Source organism: Lissotriton helveticus, chromosome 1_2, assembly GCF_964261635.1.
Source record: "Lissotriton helveticus chromosome 1_2, aLisHel1.1, whole genome shotgun sequence".
Taxonomy (NCBI): Eukaryota; Metazoa; Chordata; class Amphibia; order Caudata; family Salamandridae; genus Lissotriton; species Lissotriton helveticus.
In genome coordinates, this window is record NC_136058.1 from 50,484,087 (window position 1) to 50,507,365 (window position 23,279).

General features: G+C 42.4%; 1 protein-coding gene across 1 annotated transcript in view; it reads left to right on the forward strand.

Moving 5' to 3' along the window:
* NEGR1 (neuronal growth regulator 1) overlaps nucleotides 1-23,279 on the forward strand; it is a 2,122,935-nt gene that overhangs the window by 1,272,828 nt on the left and 826,828 nt on the right. The window contains exon 4 of the mRNA XM_078668700.1: nucleotides 8,350-8,481. Within this exon, the coding sequence (XP_078524826.1) occupies nucleotides 8,350-8,481 (132 nt within the window). The remainder of the gene's footprint in view (nucleotides 1-8,349; nucleotides 8,482-23,279) is intronic.

A 23,279-nucleotide genomic window follows, 5' to 3' on the forward strand; every position in this document is an offset into this window, starting at 1 on the left:
GGAGGTGCAGTATTTAGATGCGGGACCGTGTAAATTTGGACTACATGACGGATGTAAGGTTGTACTTGTACATTTCCATGTCACAGTTTCTAGCTCTGTCAATGTAGTAGGCCTGTTTCGGCTCATGTGCGGAGCCAGTTGTGTCTTCTGTTATGCAGTTTCAGGTTTACGCATTGTACCACATTGTCGTCAATGTGGGTGTGCTGTTCTTGCTATGAGTGTGTGCTGGAGTGTGCCACTGTGATCAGGGACATGATCAGGGGTCATTGTGTGTGTGCAGTGTGCTACACATTGTTGTGCATGTGTGCCATTGTGCTCATCTTCCCTAGTCCCCCCAGTCCCTGGTTGTTACGTACCCTGTTGATGTTGTGTCAGGTCCTCTCGAGATGTGTCCGTACTCCATACTCCTTGCACCATCTCCACACTGACTGTGTCCTCCATTTTCTCCAGCTCCTCCTGTGGCGCAGGACTCCCACCTCCTATTGATGTTGCAATCTTTCTGTTGGCATAAGGTTTGTGCCTGGTTTAGATCATCACATCTTGCCAGTGCCTCTTGGCTTCCTCGATTGGCCTGCTCGACACTCCGACTGCATTCCCAGTGGTCTACTTGTGTGTCTGTTGATGGTAGTGTTCTGTCACCTCCGTGACACAGATCTGGTTTTGCTGCGAACTGCACCCCTTCTTCCTCTCCCTCTTCTCCTTGGCCTTCCCCGACACGTTGATCCTTGCTGGTGGTCTGTGGGGGTTGTGGGTTCACGTTGGCCTCTGCTCTAGGTCAGGGTGCATCAATGTTGCTAGGTGCATTGGATTGTTTCTGGTGTGTTGTTTCTGTAGCTTTTATAGTGCCTTTTCTCGCCAGACGCGTGTTATTTGCAGGCCTGCCGCTGGTTTTTGCTGCTTTTTGTATCGCAAGATTTTTTTGCTTTCGGGTTTGGCATTTTTGTGGCGTGGCCTTGATTTTAATTATGTCATTTGATGTGTTATCTGGTTACTATTGCATGGTACAGCCGTGTTGAGAATGCTTCGTTAACACAGTGTCATTTTCCCGCAATAGACTGCGATGTTGGTAGTTGCATTGTTACTTTTGCAATGGTTATCACACATTCTTGAGAATATGCCCCTACATGTTAAAAGAATAACGCAGATTCACCAAATTCCTCCAACTCTGCGAGCAAATTTGGAAATTTAACCCATGCCTAGTTTTTGGGAATTTATTGGGAATTTAGGACAATAAAGTAAATACACTTCTTTGTGTTTTCAGTGTTGAATTTGCAAGATTGGACACAACTTTATATATCTGTTGAAGGTTTAGCACCGAATCTTAGATCCCATCACATCTGGAGGGAAATATCGCATGCTTCAGAAACAGGGAGGCAGGAGACCTCACCTTACAGATGTGTGATTCTGATTTTTCAATGACTAGCTCATTCCTGTGGTCATGACTGTGAGTTGGTGTCCATTTCCCAATCTCTTTAATACAAAGGTCATTAAAATACACATATATTTATCCTCTTTGTTTTTTATGAAGGTTCCAACCAGAATTTTCAGCGATGTTTGTCACACAACACACCATGGTGCAGCATAGCTTAACAAAAACTTCATTAGCTTCCATAGAAATGACTGTCTGTTCCCTTTCTCATGGAATCTCCACACTAAAGCAACTGATTGCTAACCTTGTAGTATTGACATTTTACTTTTTAATGACTCTCTGTGGAAAATTGTAAGCAGAAAATAACCTGTTATGTTTGAGTACAGCTGTTGGAAGCTTTTGCCCAATTCTAGTTCTTTTTAGGGGTGGCTGTTTTATTTGTGCCGGTGTTTCCCTGTGCTTAGCACCAGCACGTATTTGGTAACACTGACAGTTATGTCTGCCAGTCCACCACATAGTTGTGCCTTCTTTCTACTGTAGGTCAGAGCATATCAACACCAGAGTGTAGCAATTACCAGGCCATTCCCACAGTTTTGAGAGACATAGGTTGCTCCAAATTGTCACATTTGTGGAGTGCAATGGATGGATGGACAATAGACACTGTTGGCACCAGTATTTGGCAGTACTGACTGGGGCAGTGTGTGGTGAAAGCTGCAGTGGTTTTTGATAAAATACATTATAGCCTGATTATTATTATTATTATTTTTATTTAAGCACTGCCGATGATCTGACACCACGTGATAACTTGTGAGAAACAGAATCCCTATAGAAAAATGCACACTTTGTAATGACACTAGGAGGCAGGATTCAGGTCTGATTCAAAAACATAGAAAAGCATTACGATATTTGAATTTAGGTAATTTTCCCTGTAATAAATCACGTCCGTCATGTCTGTATAAAAACAAAAAATGAATTTGTTTTAACCTAAATAAAAGAAAACATATCTGCAAGGACCACAGAAAATGTGTACACATGTGTTCTAGGCACTGGAAGTATTGCTCTGTAGCTATCCAGTACCAGATATAAAGTAATATATTAAATTATCAAATGACCCAAGTTCTGACACACTGCAAGGCCGAAATAAATATGCTGTTTGTTTTTTACTACCATCGTATTTAAAACACGTTTAATCTCAAGATACTTGCAATGTTTTGAACTCTGAAAAGGCAGCAACAGAAAAGGTAATCTGAATTGCATGATTCACTGCTGTGTCTTTAGCTGTCATACCGCAAAAAATAACACTTTGCAAAGTGTAAACGACTGAAAATCTCAAAATAGGTACAGCATTATCACCTTGGTCTCACTTTAGAAACACAAAAAAATGTAAGATATTCAGGATTCTACACACAAAGTTGAATCTCAAAATGTGCATTTTCACGGTGTGCTAGATGTAAACGTTGTCACGTGATTTATAAGATGTAAATATGAATGAATGTATCTCTGCGGTGTTTGTAGAATAGGACAGCTCTCCACACTTTCTTATTTCTCTGTCTTCATGCTATGGCAAGGTAAAAATATTAACCTTTATTCAACATGCTCCGCAATTTAATTGAGCAATTTTGTTTAAACATTTTATTTGTAAATGCCCCAAAGCAGTTCCTGCCTGGAGGGTCCCCTAGAAATTTTCCTGCGATGGGGTAGGGGTTGCAAGAAAGTTGTGGTTCCTTTGGACTCGAATGCGGTAATTTTGTGGTGAAGAGGAGCTCTGCCAGGGTGGCCCATAGTGGTGGGTGACCCAGTGGACGGGATGGTTCCCGAGGTTGAAGGTGTAGTGGCTGCCCCTGAGGAGATCGGAGAGGAGGGAAGGACTCCCTAGATTCCCTGGATGTGTTAGTGGTGGACCCTGAGATGTCAGGGTAGGGAAAGTGACTGCCCGAGAACAGTACAGGATGTCATCCTAGGACTGGTTTTAACTGTAGCACCAGCTAGGCATTGGTTTGGCTGGTGGGTGCAGCCCCCAGCATGGTGTGCTGATGCAAAAGGCACGTGCGTCCACCGTGGTAGTACCAGCTGACGAGGTGAGACCCATCATAGGGGAAAGAGCCTTGTGTTTCAATCTGGGATTGTAGTTGTCACTTTTGTCTGAGATATTTATATTGAGCTGTCAAACATGCAGCTGTTGACGACTGTACCTGGCAGACTTCTGGGGTGGGTGTACTTTAGGTGTACTGGTGGGGTGTGGATGTGCATAAGGTTGTTGCAACCACAGTAGTGAACCAGCCGGTCAGGTGAGCCCTATCTTAGGGGCATATTTGCCAATTCTGTCTGGGAAGTTCCTCTGGGCTGTCGAACCACACCTGTTGAGGACTGAACCTGTAAGACTTCAACGTGCTTTGTTTCAGGTGTGCCAGTCTTATGGTGTTGCCCTAAGACCCCTTAGGAGTTCTGGTTTTTCAGGCAAGGACTCCGCAGGTGGAGGCAGGTCTCCGCTGAATGAGGTGAAAGGAGGCAATGTGGGCCTCAAGGTGACATGTTGAACCGTTCACTGGGATGGAGTCCCCTTAAGGTACACAGTCATCCAAAGAGGGTGTGCCACCAGCATTGACCCCAAAGTATCTATTGTGTGGGAGCGTCTGCATTCCACTAAAGGGTCCCATGTAGTGACCTGCTGGTTAAATTGGCATCAGTGTTGAGACACGCCAGGAATGGTGTGGTTGACACAGCATTGCCTGACCCAGGGCATGGGTGGGCCTAGGCCTGCTCTGGCCTCGTAAGCCCTTAGTTTCCTGGATGAAATTGAGCTAGAACGAGAAGGGTTCAATCTGTGTTCCCTATAAGGAAAGGTGACCCCAATGGTGAGTTAGGTGGGAGGGCTTAGCATAGGAAAGCCAGTGGAAGTTGTCAGTGGTAGTGGACAACTGGCAAACGGTGTGTCTGGTCAGAACCCATTGCCTCTTGTTACCGATGACTAGATAAGAGTACCCATAAGTGATGGCGATTTCTCCCCTAGATTCAACTGGGATTTAGTTGGTGTTGCATAATTGGTTCCACCCATTTACAATGCCCAGACAATCATTTATTGTGTTATATTATTATTGTGTGCCAGTGAAGGAGCATTACAACCCCACACCATCTACCCTTAGTTGACCTTATACTGGTCTGCTTTGCTACCCCGATAGAGTTAAGCACTGCAATTGGGTGCTTAGTTCCTAGTTAGGGGAATTTGTGGACCTATTACTTGTGCAGGCCTCAGATCCTGCAAAATTAATAGCCCAATTTCCTGAAGTGTAATGTACGTGTTGGAACCTACAAAGGAGTTGTTACCTCATTCCATCACGATTGATACAGTTTGGGCTATACAGATGCGCCTTATTTCAGGAAATCGTAAGGACTCATCTAACTCTGACCTAGTTGATAAAAGTATAGAAAATACCTTGAAGAAGTCATATGCAGGCAAGACTAATTGATGCAGGGAGTGATGAGATCAAAAACCTACATCGCGTTGACTGCTCAGTCCCTTGATAACTATTTTGCATTATTTGCTGGAGTGAGAAGATTTTACACAGTTGTTAGTTGAACAGCAAGTACATTTGTTGTGCGATATTTCCTATGGTGCTATATGAGCTTCTACATTGATATTAGATGCCTTAATTCTAGTGAGGAATCCCATGGGGATGACAGCCTGTAAAGCAGAGACAGCAGAAAGATATGAACTGTTCAAAATTCCATTTAAGGTCAAGGAACATGTTTATGAGCATTTTGGATGAAATGTTCACCAAGACCTTTAAAGTCAGAAAGCATTCCTTACCCTACAAAAGAAAATGTTCCTCCTTTTCAGTCATTCTGACTGGGACTTGGGCAGATGAGACTCTCATTACTTGTATTTTTTATAGAGGTATTTCCAGCCTAGGAAATCTGCTAAAAAGTCAGAGTCAACATCCCAGTCATCAGGTTTGAAGCAGAGATCCTTACTATCACCGACCTGGAGAGAAATATGGTCATGCAGGAGGTTAACAGACTTCATCTGTACCCATAAAGATTCGGGTCTCATCGGTTCACATGTTACAAGAAACAAGACCAAAAAAAGACCTTAATGGAAAGGTGTCTGTGCATTAATAAAGACAATGCAATTATGATTGTTCCTATGGAAAATATAGGATACAAAATATATTCTTGAAGTAAAATATTACAATGGTGCTTCTTGTAGAATATCGGATTACTGTGAAACCCCTGACTGTTTATCTTCATATTTCTATGCGCCACAATCATCGGAGAGATCTCACATTCAGTGTGGAAAAGCAGTATTTCTATTTTACAATCCTTCATTTTGGTCTTGGCTCCTAAAACATTCACCACGGGGGTGTACCATTGGTGAGATTGTTACACAGAAAAGACATTATGAGCCTGATTATTAGTTTGGCAGACATTGTTCACCTGTCACAAATGTGACAGATATCCCATCCACCATATTTAAATTCCATTATATCCTATATACAATACGGTGGACGGCATATCCGTCACGTTTGTGATGGAGTATCCCATCCACCAAACTCATTATCAGGCCCTATATTACATCCATACTAGATGATTGGCTAATTCATTCTCCTTCGGGAGTCCATTTACTCCTAGAAAAGAATTACATTCTGAAAATGTTTCCAAATCGGGGGTTACTGATAAATACAGATTCTGCACAAGATGTAGAGTTATTGTTGTATGGGAACTGTCTTGTTTCTGAAACAAGAGATTCAAGAAAGCAATCAAAAAGCAGACAGCCATATCAGTAAAACCAAGATTCATGACCCAGGCCAATTTGAAAGGCACAGTGATGGCAGTTCTATAGTCATGATTTCATCTAGGGTAGGAAACTTCACCTCTTGGAATACAATGTCTCAGGATTTCGACCAGAGAATGAGGATGCAGTCAGCTGAGCATAGAGTTTTCTCACAGAAAGAGAGGTGTTCCTCTTTTCCCTTCAAGTTGGATAGTGGTGACCTCATAAGCCAGCTCACAGCTGGAAGGCATAGATTTTGGATCAGACTCATCAGGGCAGCCGGTCTATTTAGGGAACAAGACATTCCTCAAAATGAAAGGAGCAGAAGGCAATTTGTCTGGCTCTTTTTGGCTTTGCCCTGCCTGTTTTAGGAGAGCTAGCACTGATTTGTGGACAAATTGATGGCCATATCTTACTTAAACTGAGAGGGGAGGGATTTCTCTAAGCCCCTGTACAAAACATCTACAGCTATCTTTAAGTGAGCAGACATTTCTTGTGAACCTTTCTGCATTTTCATCAGCAGAAAGTACTAAAGATGTGGGGCACACCAATATTAGATCTGTCTGTAAACTAAAATAATGTTATTTTTCCATGATTCTGTTTTGCAGTTTAGGGGAGTGGTCTTGGGGGATAGATGCTCCATCTTGCCACTGGCCTCTGGGCAATATTTTTGCTTTCTCAACATTCAATCTGATTTGGAAAGCTCTATTGCGGGTAAGGTGGGATAGAACATCGGTAATATTTAGTGCTACTGCTTGGTGCTGCATCCGTTTCTAATTTGGATGAGAACATGTTCAGAGTGTGGTTTCCAATGTCCCCTTCTTGCATGGTGTTTCTTTTTATAGAGTTATGCTGTGGGGTTGTCATTTTGAATCTTTTGCTCTTTACTTTCCTAAAGAGTTTTCTGACGATCAACTTCCTGTTAGATATCTAGTTCCTAGTTAAGATCGATTTATAGTTATGGAAGCTTTAAAAACATTATTTTGAGGCATGCTTGTGCTGACCTCAGAATTCTTACTCTTAAGACATTTTATCTAGTGGCCATTCTGTCAGCTATGATGTAAGGACAGTTAGATATGACAGTTTTTAGAGCCTTTTCTTGGACAGAATACATTTGAGGATTGGTCCTTTTATTCCTGAAGTGTCTTTTGCTTTTCATTTGGATCAGGAGATAGTTCTTCCTGAGTTTTGTACTTCTCCATCTTCTCTGGAGGAAGTTGTGCTACATAATTTGTATGTTAAAAGAGCATTTTTGATCCATATTCAGAGAGTGTCCTTTTTCGGCAGACAGATTCTGTATTTGAAAATTTTAGTCAAGCATCAAGGGAATCAAGCACACTATTTGGACCATAAGTAGATGGTTTAATTCTCAAACCAGATTCAGATCATTACTTATCCTTTGGGTGCTGAAGGAAGATCCAAGAGAGGAATGGCTGCTTCCTGGGCAGAATTCCATGTCGCTCCTTGGTCGAGATCTGCATATCTGCTACTTGGGCTTCTCCTTCAACCATTATTAGTCAAGACAGACTTTTTACATGGTGACTGGAATTTCATTTTTAAAGGCATTAAGATTTTTGTTTAATTACATTCTTGCGTCTAAGAGCATTTAAGTTTGTTGTTGCATGTTTGGATTCCATTCGTCCTAGCTGTTTCACCCTGAAAATGACTCAATTAGTTCTGACTGAAAAAATGTATAGGAGAACAATGTAATAATTAAACTACTTACTGGTTATTTCTTTACTTTAGGGACATTTTTCCTCATTTCACTCATCTCTTACCACCCTCCCTCCTATTCACTGGTCAGCCAAGTGAGCTTGAAAGTGAGAAAGAGGGTCATTGTCAGCTTTATGCGCTGGACCTAGAGGGTCCTAATTTGTGCGGTTGCGGTTCAGACTTATGTTTTTTCCTTCTAGATGTTTTTTTTTGAGTGGGTGTGCCTATGTGTAGGAGGCAGACCTGTCTCATTTTGCAATGACTGAAACAAGGAAGAATGGACTCTCAGAAATGGAATGACTGATACGTAACTTGAGTATGAAATAAATGCACAATCAGAAGTTGTACAAAAGTTTATTCTGTGTGTACATTCTCAAGGTTTAAGTAATGAACTTATAATATTATACTGTCTGCAAATTCAGAAGAGACTTTAGTTATTGTTGGACTAAAAGTAACTGTCTTCAAATAGTAACACTTTTCTTTAATGTGCTTTCAGCAAAGACATTTGGAAATGGACAGTATCTGGATATCTATGGAATTACGAGAGACCAGGCTGGAGAATATGAATGCTCTGCCGAGAATCACGTGTCCCATTCAGATGTGAGGAAAGTCAGGGTCACAGTGAACTGTAAGTTTCATTTTTTGGAACTAGAAAATACACTGGTTTAGAATGTGGAATTATATACAACGGAGGCGGATTTAAAGGAGAATGTCAGAGTTTATAATGATATTCTACAGTTGGTTAAATTGTAATATTTTATATTAGCCAATTCCCTCTCCCTTCAAGGAAGAACATTCAAGCGGGTTCATGTTACAATACTTTCTTTTAAATTATCCTGCCACTTTGAGAATTGTAGCAAAAAATGACTTCCTGGTTTGAGTCAGGTTGGTACACATAGCCATACTTAATTTAGCTTACAGCGCTGTTTTATGGAAGGAAAATGCTTGCCTGTTCAATAGTATTTGATAGTATGCATTGTATTTATTAACTGATTTGTTTTCACGTAACTTATTCAGATTAAGCATATTTTCGCTTTTCCTTCTACTCTTAACATATTTGTTATTTTTCTGTACTTTTCAATACTAAGAGGGCCCATTAGGATCACGGGCCGATCGCCACCGCCCGCATGGCGGTGGCGATCCGCCCGTAATCTGACCCCGCCCGCTACCCAATTCCCCCGTCATATTACTATGGCGGGGGGACTGCGGCGGACTAAAAGGACTGCGGCGGAAAAAACAAGTTGACTGGGCGGAAAAGGGTTTAATATGGTGGCGGTGTCTGTTAGACAGCGCCATCCATATTACTATGCAGGCGCAGTCATACCTTTCTGCGGTGGCAACGCCGCCATGGAAAGGAATGCGGTGTTTGACATGGGGGCCGGTTGCTGGCCCCCAGGTACTCTGGGTGGTGGGGGGTGCACGTGGGGGGTAACTATGGTACCCCCGAGCATTTCCATGTGCAAAATGGCAGGCACCGCACTGTGCCTGCCATGTTGTGCATGGTGTGCACAACATGCTTTCCTGGCATTGTGGTGGGCGGTGCTGAGTGCACCACCCACCACAATGACAGGAATGCAGGATGCGCCCGCCACTTTGGCAGGCGCATCCTAATTTCCCCCATGGGACCCCCACCCTTATGGTGGGTGGTCCCGTTTCCCGATAGGGTGGCGGACGGACAAAGTCTGCCCGCCATCCTAATGACCCCCTATGTTTTTCTTTGCCTCTTATTTCCCATCGGATTTGTGAGTAGTATCTTTAAATCTGCACACGGTGTGTGTATCTATTTCTTTCAAAATGAATTAAAGTGGTGCGTGCAGGCTGCTTTTAGCAGGACGAGTAAAACGTTCTAGTAAGATTAGCCTCAGGCAAACGATACATTGAAAATCTGACTCATAATAGACCATGTCCAAAATGAGATTCGTAGATTATTTTTTGCAGAGGAGGTTGCTTCCGGTGCTGTTCACTCTGCCCTTCTATGCATACCTACAGCACAGGGATGGGCTCCAAAATGTTAGTGACAGAGGGCTTATATCTTTGAGAGGAAGCCTTATGGAACATTGAAATGGGGGGGGGGGTTGATATGAAGAAGCCACCATACCATGCTGCCAAGATTAACAATAACACTGGGCCTTCCACATTTGAGGTGAGGAATTCAAGTTTGGGGTGATTAGTGCAAGCTTGAAAATGAGAGAACGATGATCTGGGTAAACCCTGTCTAGTACGTCAACCCTGAAACGCCTTGACACCAACACATGGGTGTAAAGAAAGATCACAGATCCTTTGTACACTAAGCAACTCCCTGACAGCCCATTACGGACCTCATTTAGCCAACAGCTGGTAAAGTCAGTCCTGCAATCTAAGTATAACCTTAGATTGTCATAAAGGGTTAGCAGACCGAGCAGACAACACAAGGTGGAAATTGTGTTGATATCCTTCAAATTGTAATTGCAATTGTATTTATATAGCACTTACTTCCCCTGACGAGAGGTCGAACTGGGCCTATCAGATCTCAATTTTCATTAGAAATAACCTCATAATCCAGAGTCTACCTAATTGAAGTGGGATGGAGGTCGACCTCTCGATGGAACTGGGGCAGTGTACTACCTTTGATAGACTAACAGGAATAAGAAAGCAACATGAAATCCAAAACATGAACCTCATGCATGAGATGGATGAGAGACCACAAAATAAAAATGACAGGAGTTAAAGTGAGGCTGTTTGGAGATCTTTAGCCCTTTCATATCCAATACGGGTCTCAAAACAAAGCATCATATTAATAGAGATAAAATGCAAGTAAAGGGAGTACATTGAAATAAGTGAAACAAAAACATTGCAAAAAGATGTCATTATTTAAACCCTTGAAATAAGAAAAAAGGAAACTGTGGTAGGATTTGGTGAGTGCATATATACGTTCTCCATATCTTTTACATTTTATAAGTCTTACCAAATAAATACAAGAATACTGATTAAAAGCTAACCTAAACAATCTTCCAAGTTTAAGGGATTAGGACAACTAAGAAGATAGCACATAGATCTATGTAATACCCCCTTTAAACCCCATTCAATTCCCAAGGCTCCACAGTGATGATGCACTGACACCTAAAGTGCCAGGTTCTGCAAATATACATCAATAAATACGAGGTTGAAGAAGCAGAATGGACTCAAAATGAAAGTGCACCCCATGAAAGCTGTCTACCAACAATGCAAGAGAATAGCCTTTAGCTAAAGGTACCTCTCACAATGTGCAGTGTTGGGAAAATGTGAATCCTCGATGTTCACAGGATCATCTGACAAATGCATCTCAATCACAAAGAAAAGCACATTGGGGGTACACGAAACTGAAACACTGGCATGGCAAAGGGAATCAAATAGACCTGGTCTCATTCAGGACTAATTTGAAACAACTGTGATTCCTATCGGGGAATATGATAAATCAACTTGAGGGCCCCATTACGATATCGGTCTGCAAGGCTCCGAACAGCATTTGGATTTTCCTAACCTGTGTTGTAGCCCGACCGAACAGTGTTCAGAAACATCATATTCATTCGGAGGGGCTCGCTGAACCAGAGTCGGTCGGAGCGGATCCTGACTAGGAGTCAGTCGGAATGCTTTCCGACCGTATCGTAATGAGGCCCTTAATGCGTAACTGTCAAGTGTGGAAGCGAGAAAGTGTCTGATCTTCTCAAGTGCAACATTGATAGCTCTGATATCTACGGCCTGGTATTTCCTAACACCCTTTCCTTTCACCACCTGATTTTTGCTGAACTTGTTTTTGTTGGCATATCCCAAGATTTGGTTATTCAAACAATACAAGTATCACAATCCATCAACATGTGAGTACACAAATGAGACATTCAGCTTGATATTTAGGATGCACAACCTGGTGGATCAGATTAACTCATTACTTGTGCCTCATTAGCTCACTGTAGGATATCTGCTTGTATTTTCAGTGGGTAACCCTACGTAAACCATCCTGTCTATTCTGCTTAATCTGCGGATCCTTATGCACGTAGATGGAACACTTCTCTGGTTATCCCAACATTTTTACTCTGTATTTTCATTCCAATTGAATATTGTTCATGTCTGTCACAAATTCCCAATTAGTATCTCTTTAATAACCATGAATTCAAAAAGCTCAACTTGCAACCCATCTCCCTGGTTTTAAACTAATCTATCAATCAAAGTCCACCACGCAGACTTTTGGGTATCCTAGGGCATGGTTCAAACACCATAGTGAACTATGCCAATTAAACAACAACTTAAGGAAGAAAAGGAAAACATAAATAGTTTACACTGAAAATTAGTTCTGGTTCTCAGTTTACCAATACTCTTAATGAGTGTTCTAATCTAAATCAGATAAGCGCCTCTTGGCATTCAGGGTGTTTATTGTAGTTCTTCTCAAGAGTATTTATGTCCAGGGTTTGTCCCCAGAAGCTTTCTTTCTTTCAATGAATTAATGAAAATATCTAATTATGATTTGAATCTTAAAACATTCTCAACAAAATTATTCTCTTTCGAGCACAAGAATCAGTCACTATTTGGTCACTATTAAAGCAATTCAATGGGACTAAATGTGAAGGACAAAGAGGGCCATGCATATTTAAACTTTGAATTGGAGTTTGATGTCCAAAGGGAAATTTCTACCCATTCACTTAGGGCATACGAAAGATGAAAATATATCATTCTTACCGTCAGCTCATTTTTTTACACAGTGCATGCTCTGTTCCTCCCAACATGCATATATGAAAACCTTAAAACATGTATGTGCGTGTCGGTATTTATGTGGGTTCTCTATCACTTTCACTAAATTTTAACAAGGAAATGTAATCTAATCATAACAAGAGAGGGTTCGAGAAAAATGTGAACTAAAATTTAAGTTTGATATTATATTAAATGCCTCATTTATGAGTAAGTCACACGGCACATTGCTGCAAGTCATATTTCTGCGCTACACTGTGTACCAGGGAAATGATAGGAATGTCTTGTATTCAAGCCAGTGCGGTGCATTCCTGTCCTTTTCCTTGAGCTGACACCCTTTTGGTAGCCTAGCACCCATACTGACACTCTTGCACCATGAAGTAAGAGTGCCTGTGTTGCCAGCAAGATGTTTTTTGTACAGGAAGGGAGTCCTTCCTGCACAAAACAAATCCTGGAAGTCATATACCTCAACCATGCACAGAAAGAGGAAGAAACAAGGCGAAATAGAGATATTTTTCCTTGTAACACCTCCCCTAGGAAGATGTACGTTTTTGTCACACCATTGGTTTACAAGTTTTTGTAAATCCGGGGATGCATCAAAATCCATGGAAGTTGTGTGTGAACACCCATGCAACACCCAAAGAATTCCTACCCATGTCGTTTGTGCTGCGTTGCGTTAGTCCAGATTTGGGAAGCCATTCAGAGCCACACAATTGGCTTTGTGTGGCTTCAAAAATATGTGTTAAGGCTTGTGTCGCTCTTGCATCACATTGCATTGTGCAAGAGTGACTCAAACAGCCTCACAAATGAGCCCCTTTGTGTATTACTTTTTATTGTGCAGTGTCTTTGCTTCAAAATATATGTTCGGGCCTGACTGCTGATGTCCTCATTTAAGACAATTTAATATGTCGCACAATTTTGACTGAAAGACTTGCTCCGGAAGCACCTCTTGGAAATAGGAAAAACTGTACTTCTTATCTCTTTAAATCTGCTTGTGAGAAAATGTGTTGCAGGCAGAGGGGCCATTAGATCTGAAATATTGGCATGAAGGTCTTTTGTTATGCTCCCCACCCAATGGCAATAAACGGTAAAGTAGCATGCAAAACCTATTTACCTTGATTAGCGTTCGATCTTAACAGTTTAGAAATGTATTGAGCAAAAATAGGAATGTTTCGCTATTGTTCTGTAAAGATCCTCCTTTAAGGATGGCTAGTTGTTGGCAATCACTTTCCAGATAATGCTTCTTTCAATCCCCTTCTGCCCCCTTTCTCCCCACATAGTAAATACATGGTTAGTGTTTCTGTGTTTTTTTTTAAATTCGGTAGGCCTTTATGTATTTAACAAAACACACTCAAACTTCGAGATAAAAAAAATCTTTAAAAATGTGCATCTGATAGTGTAGGAAAAATGATCATGGGGAAGAGAGATCACATATTTTGTGCAAGCTGTGAGTGAGGGATCAAACAATCTCAAACACAAAAGATAAACTAACGTTTATGAGGAATCCTAAGAAATGTTTGTAGCTCGGCTAAAAGCAGCAAGGCTTTCCTCAGAAAAAATGCATGTGGCATGTGAATAAAATAAAATACAACTTAGTTAAGCAATGAAGAACGTATAATTTCCAAGCTCAGATGTTGGGACCTAAAGTTATAGCAAAAAAAAACATTAACTATCAACAACAGAAATACGAACCAAGACACTTAACCAAGCAATCCCAAGGATGACCTAGTTGCGCCTGCTAAAGACTAAAAGAACATCTTCATGCTGTTTTAAGCTGTGCTTTTTTGGAGGGAGGGGGGTCTTCCTTCTCAAAGAGATCTTATCATTATGCAACTATTTGCACAGGTATGTAACGTGGAAGAGTTGAGCACTTCCCTCCTGTTAGACCTGATATCCTTGGTGTGGTTTCCCCCCAAACCATTTGCCTTCACTCCTCCTGTTTTGTTGAACTAGGTTTGTTGGCATTAAGACTGTGCACTTTACCACTGCTCACTAGGCCTAAAGATCTTGTCTTCTCTCCTTTAACCATGGTAAAATTGGTATTATGTCCAATAGACACACTTAAGTTACCAAAAGGTCCAAAATAGAGTGTTACGCTACGCACCCAAGGCCTTTAAATAAATGCTACTAGTGGGCCTGCAGCAGGTATTGTGCCACCCACTTAATTATCCTTTTAAAACATGTCTCAGGCCTGCCATTGCAGCCTGTGTGCAGTTTTCAAGTGCCATTTCCGCATGGCAAAATAAACTTTATGCCAGGCCTAAACCTCCCTTTTTAACACATATACATCACTCCTAGATTTGGCCCTGAACAGCCCAGGGGGAATCGTATTGTAAAGTTGGGCATGTACTTTTACATTTTATATGTCGTGGTAGCGAAAAGCTCATATATTCTTTTTCACTACTGGAACACCTCCCTCTCCTATAATATAGCATTGGGTTACCTTATTGCATTTAGTAAGTAATAACATTTGTTTGAGAATAGGCACAGATGTCATGTTTGGTCTCTAATGAATTATAAATACAAAACATCTTTAATGGTAAAGTCAGGTTTTGAGTCACAATTCTGTAAAGGCCACTTTTAGGGAGTTGGCGTTTTCTTGTCCTAACCAATTTTTTCCCTGTGTCACATACCTAGGTGGTTGGCTGGCAGTTGGCTTTTGTGTATTCAACTCGGGCAGTATCACAATGGGGATTAGATGTTGGCAGGATGAGCCATCTTGACCTGCTTGGAGGAGCATAATTATCACATACCGCACTTGCACATCAAAGGAGCTGCCTCAACACACATGTAAAGAACCAGCAACAATATGGGGATTAAAGCAAAACTGCCTGCACCACTATTAGAATACCACACTTAAGTCTATACAGAAGGTGCCAGTACCAGGAACGTAATCCCTATACGGTCCTAACAGGGATTTGAGAAAACCCAATTCCATTGACAAAATACACACAAAATTTGGTCTGCACCATTCAAAAGTTCAAAACATTGTTTAAATCCGTAAAGTAATGATCTTGTTGAATAAAAAAGAAGTAATAGTTTTCCCAAAAAACAGCAAACGGAGGATCTTCGCTTCAATTCAATTCTTTATTCAATGTTCTTTTTGTTAAAAAAAACCAGAGATAGCCAGTTAGCCAACAGGTTTCATCCGTCACCGGACTTCTTCAGGGCTGATAAAACTTTGTCACAGTCAAGTTTCCAATATATTCCATGCCGATGATTGTTTATCAATCTGTTTTCGTATTTTAAATGGGGATTCCAGCAAATTATTAATTCGTTCACTTTTAGTGTTTTCAGGCGAAAAAGTAAAGCTGCAAGTCAGCGTGGTCCCAATCACAATGTGTTCGTCTGGTTCCAGACAACCACATTGTGATTGGGCATGGAATATATTAGAAACATGACTGTGATATAGTTTAATTAGAACTGAAGTAGTCCGTTTGCTGTTTCTTGGGAAAACTATTACTTGTTTTTTATTCACCAAGATCATTACTTTACGGATTTAAACAATGTTTTGAACTTTTGAAGGGTGCAGACCAAATTTGTGTGGACACATGTAAAGAACTTCACACTAGTCTTCTGTGACTCCAGACATCCTTGGACCAGTGCAGGGAAAGGAAGGAAATTCCAGAACCAGGTGTGGGAGGAAATCTAGAAGTTTCTCCCTTTGCAAAGCTGGCACCACTTACAAATATTGGACCCTCAAACCAACTCTTTTGAACACTTCAGGACATGTGAAAAACTCAAAAGAAAGAATACTCTTGTGCCCTTTTGCTGGAAGCACTGCCCTGCTGCCTGAGGAGAATGATTTCATCTGCTCCTTGAACCCAGAACCACCAGAGTGAATCCGAGGATTAGCTGACTGGACTTCTGTGCTGTGCAACAAGGACATAACAAGCTTGAGACACCTGTCTGTCATTTGCTTAGCTGCCCATACTGAGCTGGACCCTCCTTTGCCCTGGTGCTGGTCTCTGCTGGGGTAAGTTCCGGTCCCCAAGAGGTGCCTCCCCATGTCTTAGGCCCTTGGCTTGCATGAGAGTGTACTCCTCCTGGCCCAACTATGGGTTCCCTCAGAACTAATGTGACAGAACTCAACACAGTGTGATGCGGGACCTCACATCGCAGCACTTCGCAGCTGCTGAATGACAGCCTCATCGGACCAGAAGCAGGCAGCACAATTTATCTTAAAACTGGACATCGCATCACACTACTTTGCAGCTCCTGACCGGCAGCCTCATCAGAACCGATGCCGCCTGAAGAATGTTAAAGTAGGACACTATTCAGTGGAATCGAACTCAGTTCCTCTACCCGGCCTGTGCTCCATCACGGTTGGCTTGAACTTGTGTCTCTGTCAGGGTCTGGCGCAACCAGGTAATTACAGTTGGTGCTTTGCACATTTTGGAGCTAATTTTACCTAAAACTTTGAAGCTGTATGTTAGAAATGGGATTTCTGGTTGGCTAGGGCTTGCACCTAAGCCAGACAGAAACCACCACTTTAGTCAGGGCAAGGGAGTTACACACCAAATATAACCCCTGCTTCCCCCCTTGGTAGCTTGGCACGAGCAGTCAGACTTATCCCAAAGGCAATGTGTAATGCATTTGTGCAACACACACACACACAACAGCAACACACTAGGCACACCACAAAATAAACTCCACACAAGGTTATCTAAATAAATGGCCTTTATATTATCATAAACACATTAGAAAAATAATCCCAAATATACACTATGCCAACTGGCACTAGGCAATACTTCACAGTTTATTTTAGAAATTAATTCCCCAAAACTTGCTTTAGACCCAGCATGAGTTCCTTTCCTGGTGACATTACTGCACGTTTTTCTTTTTTTTTAATTTACAATTTTTCTGTTTTAATTGTTTTGTGCACCCTTTTACTCTTAATGTGTAACGTCTATTTCAGTGCATGTACATTGCAATGATTTTAATTAATTGTGCAATAAAAACTTTTACTTTTCTTACTCACAGGGGATTATATACATTACGGGGTCAATCGGGCCACTGTCAGAACAGGCATAAACACCTTAATCCTCACATTAGCTCACCAGTTCACCCTAGGAACACTGTCCAGGTGCATACAGCTCATTAGCCCTTTCTGGGCGAAAATATCCCTGATCGCGGTCACAACATGCCACCATGTCCCCAAGAGCCCACTGGCCCTCACGACAGCTCCCTGGCTGCTGATGCAGCCTCAGCAAATGTGCGCATTGGGAAAGGGGCAGGGTGCAACTCAACCCGGTCTCCTAAAAAAAAGAATGCCCCCACATTGTATCTGTCCACGCACCCACAATGCCTTAGGGTCCCCTTCACTGGGGTTCTTCCGGGGCCACTCACAGCACCAACAATGCTCAAATCTCAGCCCCACTCATCGGGGCTGTCCTGGGCAGGATTCAGGCACTGACAGTGTGCCTCTGCAGACCCCGCTCACGGGGCCTCTTCTGTCCTCGCTCTGTCTCCTCGTTGTGACCAGTGATCTGTGAGGACACCAGGCGGGGGGAGGTGGGGAAGTGCAGAAAGGGAGCCCTGAGGCTCTGTCTCTCTCGCCGGTCGCCCACAGACCCAGCCACATGCTGGGCTCTCTCCGGCCACGGGAGCCCAGCCCACAAGCATTCACAACTCTGCCTGACTGCCTCATCAGGCTGCCTCTTAGTCCCCCGGCCCCCTACCAGACAAAGTCACGCCTCACTCATCTGCGACGATTGGTCCCTAGCGAGCGGCTGTGCTGCGCGCCTTCTCCTCTGTCAAGGACTCAGTCCAGGACGAACTCCCGGGCATGTGACCCCACTCCTCTTGCCGTCGGGGAGCTGCCCTCAACCAGGCAAGCTCTGCCTGACTTCCAGCTTGCGTCGGGTGCGTCTCCCTCGAGGGCTTCTCCTCAAGCCGGTTTCGCTTACGAGCGACCGCGCTGGCCTCGCAAAATCACCGTTAGATCAGCAAACATCGCGCCCCTGAGGACCAGGGGCTTCCAGGCACCAAGGAAATTGGTAGTCCCACTCTTTGGACTCCAGCAGACCTCACAGGGCACTAAGTCCAGAGCCCCATAGGCAAAGCTGGACCCAGGCAGGCCAGTTCACAGGGTCCTCCAGCAGAGGGGCAGTCCCTCGTGGTGGTTCGTCCTGGACCCAGCAGGTGCAAGCAAGCACCCAAAACTGCACACCCACATTGGGTCACAGCCCCAATATTTATACCATGTTTTGTCTTTGTTTTGCCCTGGCACAGGGCTTGGGGAACCAGTCCCGAATGGTTCTGGGGGGGTACTGAAGCACTTTGTTTACAGTGCTCACACCCTCCTTTGTCAAGTTGGGCTCGGTCCTCAGACACACCACAGGGGGGCGGAGAAAGTATTGAACAAGGCAGGCACAAACCTATTCAGGGTCAGGGGCTACTCTTCCCACTACTCCAAATACAGATCAGCATAGTCAGCCTAGCACTGACTCATCCTGCCTCTCTGGAGCCACACACCTCACCAGCTCATTTCACTCCAGAGCCAGACATGCAATACCCATCAATCAGGCAAAGACACATAGCACACAGTAATGCCAACTTCTACCAGTGACATTTCTAAAACATAGATAATAAATCTGCGCACACCTTCACGCAGCATTTATTATCACCATTTCAAACATACCAAACGTGACCACGCTGTTCCTTTCATATCAGGAATTACCACTGAAACACTTATCAGGGAATCCCCAATACATTCCTATGAGAGTGCAGCCTCACAGCAGTGAGAAACCAAAATGTCTGTTTGTCTGTTTGTCACCACCACCAGTACATGTCACACACCTAAGCTACATGTCCTACCTTTTACCTACAATGCACCCTGCCCATAAGGCAAGCTAGGGCCTACCTTAGGGGTGACTGACATGTAGTAAAAGGGAGGGTCACCGACGTGGCACCCTCTTTGTGTGCCACGCCACAGCAGAAGTAAACTGCATGCACAGGCCCTGCAATAACAGAGGCATGAGACAGGTTTCAAAGGCTACTTTGGTGGGTGGCGCAATCAGGGCTACAAGCCCACCAGTACCATTTAATTTACTAGCCCTGGGTATCTGAGACACCACTTTACAAGGGACTGACAGGTAAATGAAATACGCCAAACAGGTGTAGACCACTCTTACCATACTTACCACAGAGAGCACAAGCACTTTACACTAGACAGCAGTGCTAAAGTGCCCAGAGTCCTAAAACCACCAACACCAGGTCAGAAAAAAACTAGGAGGAAGGCAAAAAGTTCAGGGATGTCCCTGCAAAAAGGGCCAAGTCTAACACTATATCTCCAGTTCGACTGATTGGCTTTTTGTCGTTTTGATACTATTTGTTTTTATATTTACTGTATTTTTCCAGATTTTTCATGTGTTGTGTTTTCACTTTATTACTATTTGAGTGTTGCTTAAACACTTTACAAATTGCCTCCATGTTAAGCCTAACTTCATTGGTGCCAAGCTATCAGAGGGATCAGAGCGGGTACATTTATTGACTTTTGTGGTTAACGCTGATAGGGATTGTGGTTGTTGGTTAAGAAGGATGTTAATCTCCCTCAACCAAAAACCCAATTTTCCACATTTCCTTTCTCTTGAGTCTACTGTGTACCCATTTCTTTCGAGCCACCATCTTGCCTTTACAGCCTCAGTGGGAGGTAAGACATAAAATTATTTAATGATATACTACAAGATAATGGCCAGTCAGGAATGTGAATAGCATTTTGTGAAACAGTGCTATTAAGTGTCTTGCCAGCTACATTTAATACTTTTAACATAGATGGAAAATAAAAGGAATCAAAACCTAATGGTTATATTGATTTTACTTTTGCTGTTTGTAGCAATTTCCTAACAGATATTAATACTTTAGGGAAGAGAAGGCCAATAGCACTTTTTAGCACTGGGTTCTTGTTGAATTGAGCGGTAAGCATGGGAGCCTAGGTTTACTAAAGGTTTGCCTTATGATTGTGTCACTTTTTGGCACAGCTCCATGGCAAAATCTATTTTGTAGGTTACAATGCCAAGCAGATCCTAGTGTGCGTGGCTCTGCATGGCTTTGTTAAATTAAAAGCATAGGCTGCCCTGCCTTACTTTGCTTTGCCTTAAGTGAGGTAGGTGTTACATGAGTGGAGCACAGGTGTTGCCATGTATCCACCCATATATTTTGACTCAAACCCGTATTTACAAATACTTGCAAACATAGGTTTACAAAAAAATGGTGCACCTATCCCAGCACGGTAAGTCTTTATTTCTCTTTGTGTTTTCCTGTTTGCAAATGTGCTACATTCTGCAACTCAGAAAATTGCCTCCAAGGACAGTTTTTGAGCCGGATAGTATCACTTCCTGCACAAAAGCTATCCAGACCACAATGCTGGCACCCATGAAACTTAAGACAAGGGTGCCGGCGTTAGTACTAGGAATGCACAAGTGTACCAGCGCTAGAAGAGACCAGAACTGCACTATATTCTGCCCTCTCCTAATCTTATGCATTGAGTGAAATCTTAGCAAATCAGCAACAGGATTTTCAAACACATGTTATGCTTTTAGTACACATATGGGTAAAATATTGACTTTACTCTTGTATTCCATAAATGAAATTTGATTTGTGCAATTCCAGTGGACATACCAAAGTGTCAAATATGAAAGCTTTACAGCAAAACACTTTTCTTTTACTGACCCTTTCAAATGTAGCTGGATCGTGTTCAGGAGGTTTCACCAAGTGCAGAAGCCTAAAGGCCAGACTCTAACTGTAAGTGGAGAGATTGGAGATTGTTTGGATTGTCTGGCAATAGAGAAGGCCAGATAAGAGAAGTAGAAGGAAAATCATTTGAAGCAGAGTCAGAGAAGTAAATGGTCCTTAGGAGAGATAATAGATTGGGATCAGCAACAGTCTATGATTGTGGATCGATCTAGGAGTATGAGGATGAATGAGAGGTGGTTGTAATGTATGGAGGTGATAAAGTTAGCCCCATGAGAGAGGACTGTTTCTGTGGATTTAAGTGCCAGAACCTGACTGGCTGGGGATAGAACAGAGGAAGGCCAAGGAATGAATTTAAATAAAAAGATAAGAGTTCGACTTTTTTTTCTGGAGGCTAAGAAGTTCAGAAAAATAAAGAGGATTATATGAATTTAACGAATCTGAGCTGCATGTTAATAGATACGGATGTCACAATTTTTGGATGATCCCTAACTGTTCTCCTACATTACCTCAACAGTAAGACCCACATCAACAAACCTGGTATATAATGAGGCATCCTTAGCATGCTTTTGGTGGTTAGCACCAGCACAAAGGCAAACCTCCATCTGAATCCATGTAAGATATTATGTGTGCCAAAATTTACCAAGCAACAATACAGTTATAGCATAAGAATAAGATGTAGATGTTAAGATAAAAAGTTAGATTAAAAGATGTTAAAATATTTAAACAAAGGTGTTGAGAAAAATAGATACAGATTTCAAGACTTCTTACAAAATCTTTATTATATCCACACAATGTGATTCTTTATGTTGTTTGAATGCAATTCGGTGGGAACAAATGTATTTATGGGGAGAAAATCAAAGTAGATGTCCTGCAAATGGTAGAGGCCAATCAAACGTTGCCATTAAATGAATGCAGTAGCAACATTTTGGGACTTCAGCACATCAAATAGTAAACCTTCTGGCTTACAAACTTTCATTGATGTTAGTTGAATGAGGCACACTGGGCCAAAGTGTATTCAGTGAACACATCTAGAATGTTGAGATATGTGAATACAAGACTAAACCAGTTGCTTTTCAGAATATAACTGCACTCACACAGAATAATAAACCTGTGCCGTCTGTATCTGAGAAATATATGCAAATGTTTGTCCTGCAAAGTCAAGTATTCCAACAAAAGATTGAAAACACAAAAAAACAGTTTTCAAAATGTTACTACTTATTTCTTCTGGGCTTATTCCAATAAACCTATTTAACCTTAGGAGTCTACACAATGGATCCCCAAAATAGCCAAATACTGCACAATAAAACTGGTGGGCAGCATGCTGTTTCTGTTCAAATAGATTTTCGAAATTCAGGTTCAGGGGGCAGATTCCACAGGACATTACAGGCATCGCAAGCAAACCAAGATTTTAATATTTACAAGAGTCTTTTGCACAGACATTTATTGCCCAAAGCTCGATGATGTTCCTAAATGGCTGGCACCAAATGTGATGGAAGGGCAGCTACCTCTATAACCAGTTTTGAGTGTCCGCACAGGAGGAGACTGCCCAATTACTTGGCCATACCTTTGGGTGGGAACACAGGCTCTGCACAAAAGACGAACAGTTTCTTCATCTTGAATTTTAGGTGTAAGGTGGACTGTGGAATTCTTTGGAGTAGGGCAAAAAATCTGGGAACTCATACCTCATTGTTTAGGAAGAAATATCATCACCCATTACCTAGTGACAACAATAAATATGGCATCCCTATGCACCCTCCTCAGAACACTCTCTGGACCCGTGGAAGAACAAAAGAAGGCCTGCTCTTGCTGTTTGAGGCTTGTGAGGAGACCTGAAGGGTCAAGCCTGCTCCCACTTGTACTCAGGACAAAGAACTGAACTCCAACGGTGAGTTGGCTGCCCTCCTCTATGGCAACAAGGGCACAACAAACTGCAAGAAGCTTTTTCCCTGAAGTGCCCAGCTGACCAATATCAACTGAACCTCGACTGGACGTGCAGGTGGCCTCTGCTGGAGTGAATCATGGACCCCAAAT